The sequence below is a fragment of the Lactuca sativa genome, chromosome 6, assembly GCF_002870075.4.
Source record: "Lactuca sativa cultivar Salinas chromosome 6, Lsat_Salinas_v11, whole genome shotgun sequence".
Lineage (NCBI taxonomy): Eukaryota > Viridiplantae > Streptophyta > Magnoliopsida > Asterales > Asteraceae > Lactuca > Lactuca sativa.
Genome location: NC_056628.2, coordinates 37,388,841 through 37,402,564, shown reverse-complemented (window position 1 = coordinate 37,402,564; position 13,724 = coordinate 37,388,841). Strand labels below are relative to the sequence as shown.

The window sequence follows — 13,724 nt, the reverse complement described above, 5'->3', positions numbered from 1 at the left end:
ATCCTTATGTTGTTGAAGCTTTGGAAGCAAGCACCACAAGTGTTGTGCCTCTAATGGTTCACACCCAAGCTAGCAAGAAGGATGTTGAGGGGAGAGGAGGAGGGAGGTGAGAATTTCATCCAGAGCTTCTCAATGGAAGGAGTGTCAAATTTGTGAAGGGATATGGTACTTTATATAGCTGAGGTAGCTTGGTGCTAAAGCTAGGGTTTAAGGGGAAAACCCTAAAGCCCTTTTCTTGGTGACCAAGCAACCCATTCCCCTCATTCAAAAGGATTGGAAGAAAACTCCTTGGGCATGCCCAAGTGATTTTCGTCCACCTCATCCAATGAGGTCCTTGGGGTTCTTTCCTCAACTTTCAATAAATAACCAAACTGTCCCTATACTTTTAATTAATCCAATTAATTCCAATAAATTTCTAATTAACAACTAATTCAATAATATGATTTCAAATTAATATATTATCTTCATAATATATTAATAAATCAATTATTTCAATTTATTACTCAAATAATAAATCAACCTAATTATTTCAATATATTACTCAAATAATAAATCAACCTAATTATTTCAATTTATTACTCAAATAATAAATCAACCTATCTCTCTCCAAAATCATCATGTCCAATTTCTAGGTTTGAAGGCAACCCAAAAGGACTGTGCTACTATAAATTCAAGTATTTACCAATTATAGTTATGAGCTTAGACACCTAATCCAACAAATGGATCTTCAAGAAGAAGACCGGCATGGATGGAAAAGCACACACTTTCAAGGCTCGACTAGTTGCGAATGGTTTTACTCAAACCCCAGGGGTTGACTATGATGAGACCTTCTCACCAGTGGCTAAGATAAAATCTATCAGTATAATGATTGGCATAGTTGCATCTCATGAATATGAAATTTGGCAAATGGATTTCAAAACCGATTTCCTTAATAGGAAATTGGTTGATGATATTTACATGAGTCAGCTAGACGGTTTTGTTGATGCAAAGTTTCCTGATAGAGTGTGTAAGCTTGAGAAATCAATCTATGGATTGAAACAGGCTTCTCGCAGATGGAATCTTTGCTTTGATGAGAAGGTCAAAGAGTTTGGCTTCTCCAGAAGTGAATATGAGTCTTGTGTATATGTCAAATCTAGTGGGAGTATAGTAATCTTTCTGGTATTATATGTTGATGACATACTTCTTATAGGAAATGACATTCCATCTTTGCAAGAGGTTAAGTCTTAGCTTGGAAGGTGTTTTGCTATGAAGGATCTAGGAGAGGCTGCTTATATTCTAGGAATAAGAATATTGAGAAACAAGAGTAAAATACTAATTGGAGTTAGTCAGCATACATACTTGGAAAAGGTGCTAAATCATTTTTGTATGGAAAATTCCAAGAAAGGAGAAGTTGTTGAAGAACTCCCAATAATGTTAATTAACTACTTCATGAATACAATCACATGCAACAAAGCTTAGATAATCCTTCGAGTAAAAGACTCATCCCTACCACGATTAGACTCAGACGAGAGTTGCGCAATAAAGTCAAATCTATCACTTTGAGATTATTTAACCTTTGCCACATGTGACTTCACATATTCACTCAATAGTTAACTCACACCATCAAGAGTCCCACAAGGCATAAAGCAAGCAGCATTCGTGTAGTAACACTCCAAGCCATAGACCAATAAAAGGAATTCTCAAGCTCACTGGCTACCAACGTCTTCGTTGTGCTATCATACTTCCTAGGTTCTCCAAGGATTCCTCGCCCCAACCTACCATCCGTTGCTGAAGGTCCCATACTAATGTCAGTTAACTACTTCATGAATACAATTGAATGCAACAAAGCTTAGATAATCCTTCGACTAAAAGACTCAACCCTACAATGGTTAGACTCATACGAGAGTTGTGCCATAAGGCCAAATCAACCAGTCTGAGATTATCTGACGCATGTAGCATGCAACTTAACATATTCATGAAATAATTACTTCACATCATTATGAGTCCCACAAAGCACGAAGCAAGCAACATTTGAGTATAGGAAAGTCTAACCAGCATACCATCTAATCAAGCCATTCTATCCAATCATCTGAAAATTCATACTGGCATGCAATTCTAAAGCTTAAATAACATGCATACAAAGGCATCTCCCCTAATCATGAAATCCTTAGCAGATCCTTAGCCCTAATCTATCATTTAGATCTCAAATTTACAATTCAAAGTATAATCATAAAACATGCATGTGTATTTTAGGAAAACTTACTTGAGCTTGGTCAATTGCATGCACCACATCCCTTTATTTTATTAGAAAATCCTTTAATAAAACTATTTAGTTTATAAAAATCTACCAAACCCTCAGTTTGAGTTTAGACACACCCAAGAGTATGTTTGAATCCCTCAAACCAAGGCTTTGATACCAACTTGTAATGTCTCAAAAATTAAGACCAAGAATTTTATTTTAATAATAGTAAAACCATCATTCAAAATGTGTTTGTAAAACCATAAAAGAAAATCAGAGTATGTCAATAATCATCCAAGTACATCAAATCACAAAATCCGGAACAACGTGGTATGTGCGATGCGATCATCTCGAGCCCTTCCCCTTCGATCCGGAAGTACCTGAAACATAAACTGAAAACCGTAAGCATGAAGATTAGTGAGTTCCCCAAAATGCTTCATGCCATACATATCAAATATACAATGGGCAATGCCCAACAACCATCAGGCCCCGCCCAGCATCGAGCCCTGCTCGGAACAGATCTTTCAATAATATGAGATGGGCCCCGCCTCATCACATTCATCAGTCCCCGCCTACCATCGGTCCTAGCCTGGTATACATATAGATACATATAAATACATAAAACACATGCAAGAATCATTAAGACAACTAGCATACAATACACTCATCAAGCCCCACCAGGCATCGGGCCCCGCCCGAAATTCATATCACATACTACACGTGCAAGAGTCATACAGAAAACTAGCATCATAATCATAATAAATCATGGGTTGGCATTGGTGCCTTCGAACCACAAAACACTGAGAGGAGACTCACGTCTAACAGAAGATAGCTGAATCAACACTCGATCTGGTGCAAACACTGTTCCTCACACTAAACACAATCTAGAAACGGCTCCAATCAATAACTAGGGTTGTATCCCATACAAATGGTCCACTCATCCTTCATCATATTAGGGGAAAAAGACCATTTTGCCCCTTTCCCTACAAGACCCAATAAATTCAAGCCCAAAATCCTAAATGGCCCGAGGCCCAAAATCGATCCAATGGGCTTCTGGGAGAACAGCTAGTGTTCGCTCAATAGCATATGGCGTCCGAACGCACAACGTTCTGACCCAAACGCCTGCGTAACCACAGAATCCCAAATCATTATCCAATTTCTTAATAGCTTAAGAACTAACGTTCAAACTTCATATCTAATGCTAAAATAACGTCTAAAGCCATAAAGTTGCAACCTTTATGAGTTTGCATGGCTACAAATACCCTAACACCAAACTCTAACTTAAATCATACTCTAAAGTTTCAAAAATCTTGCATGGAAGAGTATCAAGGTCCAAGCTTGCATTTTTATGATTCTAAACCCTCCAAAATGCTTGAAAAGGACATCCTAAACCTCTGGAGCATTCTAAACTCACATAATTGAAGTTCCTTGGACCAAAAAGAACATAAAACTACACTTAAGCAAGATCTATTAAAGAAGTCATCAAGATCTGAACTTTATACCTCCAAATGGTGCTCCAAGATGTCAAGAGTCCAGATCCAAAGTCTAGAGAGCAACACCAACATTCCAAAGATTTTCCTTCTCCACCAAGAACACTAAAATGATATCAAAACGTTACTCTGAGGCTTCAAAACACTCACACACACTTAGGGTTTTGAAATGAGGGCTATAAGGGATGGAGGTTGGAGATAAGAATTGTTTTGAGGCTATAATGGCCTTTAAATAGGGTGCAAACCCTAAAAATTAGGGTTCGTCCTATGTGTGTGAACCCGTATCGTTCATAAACTTACGTCTGGCGTTCCATTCCTAACACTTGGCGTTTGGGACCAAAATGAAAAGTTAATACAAAGCAAGGCCAACAATGCAAATACCTGGAAACTGGCATTACAAATTCACTACAATGAAGTTGTGACAGCCCGAAAATCTTTATCTGGCAAAGCCAACCAATCTAATCAAACTTTAGACTTGTTTATGCTATCTTTTAGCATTGTTATAGGTTTGTTTGAGTGTTCTAAACCTATTACACTTAAGGATTGTGTGTTGGGGTGTGTCAGCTTAAGTTCATTGGGTTGCAATTGAGCCAGAAACTCCATCACAAGGAGTTTACGGCCTTAAACTCTTGGTGGCCGTGAACTCTCATGATAAGTATAGATTTCCTTCATTTGTTCTTTATTTCTCACATCTTCAAGTCAAGAACACTCATTTCTCTCTCAAGTATCATCAAGAACACTTCCATTTCTCGTCAAAGTTGTAAGTGATTCTTTCATGATTAGTTTATATCCTTCTTGATCTAGTAAAACCCTATGATTTCATCCGTGAATTCATCTCTTTTTGGGGTTAGATCTTCAAATCATCAAGAACACCAATAAAACCAAGAACACACACTAGTTCTTGGGCCGTAAACACCCTAAAGTCTTCCAAAGTGTGAGTATCTCTTCTATCATCTAGTTATCCATAAGAAACACTTGATTCCTAGCCATGAAACAAGCAATTAGTGCATAATCCTGAAGAGTTTACGGTCGTAAACTCAAGTGTGGCCGTGAACACATCTTCCTTTGGACGTAAACTCAAGTGTGGCCGTGAACACGTCTTCCTTTAGCCATAAACTCCCTTTCATACAATCACATGTGATTGTAACACTTCATTTCAAGTGTTTCCTAGTCCTAAAGGTTGTTTCCTTGCATGTTAGTTGTTTTAAACACTAATTACATGCCTATATATGCCACTATATGTCATTTAGGACTCGTTTGTGTCTCGGAAATTCATTCGTAGAACTTCTCATCCTTACACAAATCTTCAATTGAATCACCCACATAAGGTGAGTTCATACCCCTATAATCAATCTTTTAAATGTTTTAAATGCTTTTAAGAGGGGATACAAGTTGAACACAATGATATTGTGTAAATGTTATTTGTGATAACCATCACGTTAAAGGATTTATTATGCTTTTATAAGTGATCAAATCAATTCAAAAACTCTTTTAAAGTTACATTACTTTGTTGTTTATAAAGCTCTATTTTTAAAGTACAATCATAATTCAGTAGATAATCGAGTCTTCAAAGACAATACAAAACAAGCATACTAGTAAACTATAATAAGTATAGTTTAGGGGTTCAGAACATATAATAACAAGAACAGGGAGGAACATACAATAACAAGAACAGAAAGGAACATACGGTAACAAGAACAGGATAACATTTATGTGAGATTACTTCAAGGCTTAGCAATATACTTGCTAGGTCGCGTTTTGTAACCAGAGTCTCCTGGAGGGAGAAAGGACATTGTGTGTATAGATCTATACGGAACTGATAAGCCCGCATCCCGAATGTTCGCTACAGTTTTGCCGGCAGGCCAAGGGGTGACAAATGTCACATCAGTTACGACGCCAGCAAGTCGTCGTGTTAAACACTTGTCGATCAGTATGGTTATAACCACATCACATTTTAACCTTAATTAACAAACTGGTTTTAAAGTAGTTAGTGTTTCAGTATTTACTTTATACAACATTACTGAATACTTTCATTTTCCCATTACACTCATATATGATCTTCTCACATAAAAGGTAATGCAAACTATTTTCTAGTAAAGATAGTCTTGAACTTGGGAAAACTACAAAAGACAAATAGTACAGTCGAGTCTTAGTACATTCAGTCAAAAGGGGGCCTATAATGCTAACTTTATGCTTCCTCGGTAGATACATCAAGGATATATACTAATCGGGTCCGGCAGACAGTAGGATGTGTGCTTTCCGCTACATTTCCTGTTCCTTGTTTGGTTGTGGGCTTAGAGCAGATTCACCCAGTCTACTATCTATTCGATCTTAGCTATATATATATATATATATATATATATATATATATATATATATATATATATATATATATATATATATATATATATTCCGTATACACCAAGTAATCATAAGGAGTACCAGGTATGGGTCAGATCATAGTATACAAATTCAATATATCGTTTTCTAGTACAAAAACATTCTTTTCAGATACAACATTTAGTAGGCTAACCTAGAAACTTATCAGCAAAAGGGTTTAATCCATTTTATTAAACCGGTATAACTTAAAGGACCTTTAGTGGTTAATTCTATAATACCTTAGTTTATACATCAGGGTTATATGTAATTAATATCCGATAGGCAGTTGAATGTGTGCTTTCCGCCTTGCTTCCTGTTCCTTATTTAGTTGTGGGCTTAGGGTAGATTCACATATTTAACTGTCCGTTCGATATTAGATTATATATAGCTTGTATAAACCAAGTGATTATAGAAGGAACTATTGTGGTTACCATTTTTACTAAAGGAAATATATGATTTTCTTAAAGAATGTTTTCATCAAATATAAAGAACTATTACAGTTAACTATGTAAGTACCAAATGAATACGCCAGGGTTATATACAGTGAAGATCTAACAAACAATTGGATGCGTGACTTCCGCCTCATTCCCTATTCCTTGTTTGGTTGTGGGCTTAGGGAAGATTCACACAATCGATTGTCTGTTTACTAAATTGTATATAACTTGTATCCATATAGTACTCATAGAAGGAATTGTAGAGCCATTTTTACTTTCATTCATCATATCAGAAAATATAGGATTTTCTGGAGGAACAGGCGAACTTTTCTAAAAGAACTTACAACATACTTTACATCACTTAAATACTTATGAACTCACTAGCTTAAATGCTGATCTACTCTTTCAAAATAACTTGTATTCTCAGGAAACTAGTAGACAGGTACGCGCACTGGGATTCAGAAGATGAAGTATAGTAGTTGCATGTCTTGTTTTGTTATTTACTTTTGGAGTCAATCTTATGTGAACCACATACTTTGTAAACACTCATATTAATGCAATGGTTGTTTGTTACTTTGATTACTATGATGCATGTGTTGTGATACTAAACATGACGTCCTCCGCCCCCGAACATTTCCGCCGTTTCGGTTTGGGGTTGTGACAGAAGTTCCGACCACTTTGAGTTGATGATGATGCCATTCTTCAAAGATGATGGAAGGAGACGAAGAATTGGTGCCCTAATCTAGTTTACGGACCAAATATGATATCGACCTATATTTTAATGAGGGGGGAATCCAAGTCATTTCCACTTAATACTTCTTTTATATGTATTAAAATACAAACCTGTGAAACCAGCTAAAGCGTTCATATGGATAACATTTACACGTTTCAACAAGTTCAATGGTTAATAAAACAAGAAAAACAAATTATTGACCAAAAGCTAACGTATGTTACCTCTCAAGTCATTATCCCTTAATATATTATATGATTAATATATTAATTAGAAATAGTTAATAATTAATTATGAATTAATTAGAAATAGTTGGAATCAGTTGATTATTGATCAGAATTAATCTGAAAGGAATCGACCCAAACCTAAGAAACCGACCCGATATACATATTATTAATTATTTAATATATTTTTAATAAATTTTATATGGTTTATTAAAAAAATAATTATAAAAAGTATTAAAACCCTAATCCTATTGTTTACGTACTTGTCTACTGAAATATTGTTGTGCCGCGCAACACTTAGCCATTTGCAACTGTTTGTTTTTTAGAAGACTTCTGACTTAAAAACTGTTGCTCGTGTGTTGCGTGGCGCAACATTTAACCATTTGGTTCAAACATCTTCACACCTTATTTTAACTTATTGCAGCAGTCTGCAGAGATTTTTATTACATGTTACAGCCGTTTGGTCCTTCTCTTCTGCTACAGAGGGTTGCACAGGTGGTCCGCATACTTCATGCATTTCCGCTTTGAAAAAACAAGCGGCACCTAACGCTCATCTCATCTCACTCTTTCAGCCTCGCATAATTATTACTTGTCACTTGCTTAGCTTCTCGACTTCTCTGTGGAACCCTTGAATCTAATATCGGGTTTAATTTTCACTTACCATTTTGTGATTGTTTTTTCTGATTTAAATTATGTAACCCCTAAATTCTTTTATTTATATGGATTGGTTGTGTTGAGAACTTCATTGGCACATGTTTCATTTTATTTAATATTGATGGAAAATTAGTTAAAACACCAAACCCACAAGTTTAAACCCATAACACATCAACTCATGACCCATAACACATCAACTCATGGGTTGAACCCAAAAAGCAACCCACGAAACCGAAACTAAACTCATTCAAAAACCAAATCTAATGAGTTTCAAAACCCAAAAACTGAATTTATCGGTTTGGGTTCAGCTTTAGCCCGAAACCGACCTGATCGACCGATACTCAGGCCTAATAAATGTGGTAGACAGTGTTAGAGAACGGGAAATCAACCAAAGCCCTTAGTTTTTTCAGGAAATTATTTCACATGTGCATTGGTACTTCCAAACCCAACATAAGCTTTTATAATTCATTAATGACCAATTATGTCGGACATGGTTCTATGATACGATGGTTCTATTTCTTTTGGGTTTCATATATTAATCATTCCACTTAGATCGTTTAAACTCGTGTTTGCTGGTGGATCACCAAGTAGAGAGGGTGATGAGATGTTAATTAGCGTAGAACCTATTGAACAAATGGAGAAATTGAGGATTTCCAAAATGTGACTTGTGCTATAAACGACCTCTTCAATGAAGAGTCAAAGAAATATTTTTTCTTTATTCGATTTTTTTAGTACCCGTGCAAATTATTATAAATATACTTGTATGTAAAACTTTTTATAAAAACTTTATCATTTCTGTAAACGTCATCTCGCATATTTCAGTAGACAAGTACGTAATTCGAACACCATTAAGATAATAACCGAAAAGCTCAGAAAGCATCGTGTATCTTTAATTCAATATTATTTATTTACTCTTCATAAAAAAACATGAAGAACACCATGAATTAACTAATTTAACCCGTTTCCCAAATGGGACTCCAAAGATCCCACACACCATGTGTCGTACTTTCTTCTGAACTCGATCCAACTTCACTGCAGAAACATGGAAACGTTCCCATGCAATCTTCATGATGTTTTACTTCTTGATCACCTTCCCAACAACACGAAGATATCAAATCCGACATCCTACTTTCATATGGTGAACCACTTTCGAATGCAATATCCATGTTACAAGATTCAGGTGTTTCCATGGATGAAATTCCAAAAATATCCTCTTTATCATTCATGCTGCTTTCGCCAACATGATCAAAGCTTCTGTCGCATTTTGTTGTCAAGAAATCTTGTTTCACATCTTCTTTTATGCCCGCGAAGTATTCTGCTTTAGAATTTCATTAGAACATGAACATGATCGTGAATAATCTTGATCGATGAATACATAATAAGAGTATATATATATATATATATATATATATATATATATATATATATATATATATATATATATATATATATATATATATATATATATATATATATATATATATATATATATATATATATATATATATATATATATATATATATATATATATATATATATATTTATAAACCTAGTTGGGCTTCGGCTTTCTTTTTTAAATGACTTCTCCAATAATTCTTGATCTCGTTATCTGTTCTTCCAGGCAATCTTTTAGCGATTCTTGACCACCTATGTAATTATATCCCATATATTGAAATTTGTCGCAAAATATTGTAGTACAAGTGTACAAATTCTTACTTGTTACCCCATTGTTTATGAAGATCAAGTATTATGTGTTCTTCTTCATCTGTGATCTCACCATGCTTTAAATTGGGTCGAAGATAGTTCATCCACCTAAGCCGACAACTTTTTCCACTTCTCCTCAAACCTTAGCGTCCCAATCATTAACTCATAATGATTAGTTTAAAAAATTAATCAAAATAAAACCTTAATTAAACGTATGTTATAACTTATATATATACCTGATTGTTTAGCCAAAGCATCCCAATGTTTTTCACCTAATGCTTCAACAGTGATAGTCAATCTATCATCTTCTTCATCAACCCAAGGCCCTCTACGCAAGTTTCTTGGATCATGAATCGACATGAAAATCAAAACTTATGGTTTGAATTAGGGTTTATGGGTTTGTTCTTTATGTGTTTAACTGTTTGTATTTATAGGAAGACTTTAAAGAACGGAAATTTTGGATTGAGACTGTAGGTGGAAAGCAATGTGTAAGGCTAGTGATTGTGGAAGCTCCACCATGTCTTTTCTTTACGATTGTAAGGTGTTTTCTATTGGTTTGTATGGGAGTTTGCGTCATAAACTTCGGTTTATGCTTCTTCTTTATGGTGATTACAACTTCTCGAACCCTTTTTTTAACTAAAGGTATATAAGGGTATTATCGTTATTTCCAAAAGACTTGTCTTTTTTGCAAAAAGTAACATGTCCACGTGCTTGTTGTTCATATATAGATGAGAATATACACATGTCCATGCTTCTTTAGCACTAAAATAGATGAAAATTAATAAATAATATCTACCTTCAACCATATTCATTATATATATTTTGCCATGTAAGCATTGTGATTTATCATTCCCATGTTGGCTATGAAACTATTTGGTTTCAACTAAAGATACATAAGGGTATTCTTGTCATTTTGCCATAAGGGTATTCTAGTCATTATATATATATATATATATATATATATATATATATATATATATATATATATATATATATATATATATATATATATATATATATATATATATATATATTGCCATGTAGGCATTGTGATTTATCATTCCCATATTGGCTATGAAACTATTTGGTTTCAACTAAAGATACATAAGGGTATTCTAGTCATTTGCCAAGGTGTTTTTTTCACAAAAGGAAATATTTCCTAGTGCACGTTGTTCACAACAATACTTCATTCATTCAAAGAGTAGGCTAATTAAATTGACCTTTTCGGTCAAACAAACTAAGATCCAAAATCAAAATTAACACTAAGACTATAAATTTTCAAGAAATGTTTGTTCCTAGTTTTAAGTGCTACATACATTAAAAAAAAATAATGATAACGATTAACAAATAACAAATAATCCATATATATATTGAGCTTGAAATAAACAAAAGGTTTGACCTCAAAAGTCAAATGAAGATTTCATAAATTCTTATATGTATAACACTTGTTCTTCTTTCAACACACCATTCTTCATCTTAAAAAAGCATAAACATTGATGAGAAATCATTAACAAAAGGTATTACAAACACTTTTCATTGGATTATGTCATTAAACTACTACTCATAAATGTAACATCCGCATAATATAAACCTTCAACTCCTAACGTTCATCCATGAATGATTTGTTCATGAGCTCAACTGCTGAATCCATAAACTGCACCACATATACAAAAAAACAAATAAATAAATAAACTTTAATCGACATTTTTATAGTAGAAATTAGAAGCTGAAGAACACATAGATATGCACAATTGTAAAAAAGTATTTGCTATCTTTTAAGTCATTGCTTTACTTAAAAGTAAACAATGAGTCCAAATGAATTCCATTTCATTTGTTTGTAAAGATGATAAAAGGGCAAAGATGTAATTTTAAAAAAGAAATGGAATATACCTTTCCAATGTTCTTGAGTTCTTTCCCAACAGGTTCCAAAAATTTCAAGTCAACATCAACAGGCCAAACCTGCATACACATGTTAAACATCAAACTTAGTGACAAATACTACACACACAAACAAATTTGATGATAAATTTATAACAAGATGCGTATCAAATTATCATTTTAAAGTGTTCATTACTTCATTATGTTCATAACTTTGATCCCAGAACTTGAAAGCATAAATTTTTTTGAAGAAAAACAGGGACACTGAATCTATCCATGTTTCTGTAAATCTTGATGCTTATAGAAGATCAAAATCAATAACAATTTAAGCAGGGTGTGGCTCATTTTAATGGAATTAAGATTGCTCTATACAATGTGAAAGTTAATAGAATCTTGAAATGTCGATAGTTATTGATGATACATTATAGATCAAATTAGCATTAAGAATGAACTTCTCCATGAAACTTTTAGCTTCCAAACAGACATAAAAAGCAACTAACTTCTGGTTTTGTAAATACTGATATGTTCTATTTTTCAGCTTGTAGATTCAAATAAACTTATTTCTATAGTTTTATGCAATGATCGACTAATTAAAAACCAAAACATCACAAATCAATCTGGACTTTACTTTTGGATGAATGGATTCATAAAAGAGCGAACCTTTAATCCAAGAAGTTTAATGGGCGTAATCTGTCCAGGAACAATGCATTCTGGCCCTGCTGCTTCCACTATCGCTTCTGTTCCTAAACCGTGTCCAATTGGATCCGGGTGCTGCAGAATTCCGATTCAAAACCCAAAAGATTCAAAATGGAACGAAAACCCACAACAGATTATAAAACAGTTTACAGATACAAATATACAATCACCCTAATTTGGAACCTTTATGTATCACTAACACAATTGATGAACAGATTACAGCTACAATCACCTAATCCCCTTTCGGCGAAGAAAGTTTTTGAAAGACCTCAATTTATCCTGAACTTCAATTTATTATTTAAACAGAGGAACACCCATGTTCGATGAACAGATATGGAACTCACACACTCATAATTAACTAAATTTAAGCAAACAGAGACAAAATCCAAACGTACCTTCATGAGGGAGACGGCATAGTCGGTGTAGGGGTTTTGAGCGATGCAAAGAACGGGGGAATGGTGGATTTTGGGGAGGGGTTTGACGCCTGTAGAGGGTGCCCTCCATGGCGCATCCTTTTGTAACACAGCTCCTCCTTTCTTTGACATTAATTGGTTATTTGTTGTTGTTGAAGAGTGAGGGAGGACTAGGAAGGATGAAGGAATGAAGGGGGCTTGGAAGATGGTGTAATTGCAACCAGTAAGATAAAGATTAAGGAGGTGATGTTAATGGATGGATGAAGATTGAAGATGGTGTAATGGCCGGAGGTTTTGGATTTCGAATTTTTGGTCGCTGTTAATCGAGTTTAAGAAAAGGCTTTTGTGATATGAAGCAATTGGGTCATCCGTTTTGGCCCTTGCCACCTTAAATGACCCCTATACCCGACCCTTTTGGGTTCGAATAATTTTCATGTTCCTTTTCTGATTTATTTATTTTTATTGCACAAAAACTCAATAAGTTTGTAACTTTATTAAAAGTTCTATGCAGAAAAATCTTTTTATTTTAAGAAATTTTTTAATAAAGTTCTAAATCTTTTTTATGAGCCAAAAAGTTTTATTATTTTAGAAAAAATCATATAATCTGTCATTTTCCTGATAAAATAAAATAAAAAAAATGATTTTTTCGTTAATTTGAGCAAAATGTTAATTACTGAGACTTTTCTATTAAAAAGAAGATTTAGAACTTTATCAAACTTTTCATAAAATATTGAGATTTTTCAGCAATAAAACCCTTTTATTATTTGAGTTTTATTTTCGAATTTATCTTATAGTTTTCATTTAGATTTATGGGTTCACTCTAAAGAACCCGGAAACCAATGATAAACAGTAAAAAATGTAATACTATAAAGTTGAAATGAAAATTATAGGGTAAAACCGAAT

The 13,724-nt window shown here is 34.0% G+C and overlaps 2 protein-coding genes across 2 annotated transcripts; both read right to left on the bottom strand.

The window, feature by feature from the left end:
- Nucleotides 1-9,017: 9,017 nt before the first annotated feature.
- Nucleotides 9,018-10,552, bottom strand: LOC111894141 (transcription factor MYB27). Its single transcript, XM_023890229.3, has 4 exons — nucleotides 10,071-10,552; nucleotides 9,847-9,976; nucleotides 9,680-9,777; nucleotides 9,018-9,444 (listed from the first exon to the last, which is right to left on the bottom strand). The coding sequence occupies exons 1-4, from the start codon at nucleotides 10,192-10,194 to the stop codon at nucleotides 9,083-9,085; spliced, it is 714 nt and encodes a 237-aa protein (XP_023745997.1). The 5' UTR covers nucleotides 10,195-10,552; the 3' UTR covers nucleotides 9,018-9,082.
- A 664-nt stretch (nucleotides 10,553-11,216) lies between these two features.
- LOC111894122 (uncharacterized) lies at nucleotides 11,217-13,174 on the bottom strand. Its single transcript, XM_023890207.3, has 4 exons — nucleotides 12,804-13,174; nucleotides 12,373-12,483; nucleotides 11,725-11,793; nucleotides 11,217-11,488 (listed from the first exon to the last, which is right to left on the bottom strand). The coding sequence occupies exons 1-4, from the start codon at nucleotides 12,951-12,953 to the stop codon at nucleotides 11,435-11,437; spliced, it is 384 nt and encodes a 127-aa protein (XP_023745975.1). The 5' UTR covers nucleotides 12,954-13,174; the 3' UTR covers nucleotides 11,217-11,434.
- Between the last annotated feature and the right edge of the window lie 550 nt (nucleotides 13,175-13,724).

Bases quoted from the DNA above. Each gene is read 5' to 3' on its own strand.
- LOC111894141 (XM_023890229.3), bottom strand. From the start codon at position 10,194: ATGTCGATTCATGATCCAAGAAACTTGCGTAGAGGGCCTTGGGTTGAT. The intron at 9,977-10,070 runs GTATATATATAA...TGGGACGCTAAG, and splicing joins TGCTTTGGCTAAACAATCAG to GTTTGAGGAGAAGTGGAAAA. The intron at 9,778-9,846 runs GTAAGAATTTGT...ATAATTACATAG, and splicing joins CATAAACAATGGGGTAACAA to GTGGTCAAGAATCGCTAAAA.
- LOC111894122 (XM_023890207.3), bottom strand. From the start codon at position 12,953: ATGTCAAAGAAAGGAGGAGCTGTGTTACAAAAGGATGCGCCATGGAGG. The intron at 11,794-12,372 runs GTTCGCTCTTTT...ATGTGTATGCAG, and splicing joins TTAAACTTCTTGGATTAAAG to GTTTGGCCTGTTGATGTTGA. The intron at 11,489-11,724 runs GTATATTCCATT...TATGTGGTGCAG, and splicing joins AACTCAAGAACATTGGAAAG to TTTATGGATTCAGCAGTTGA.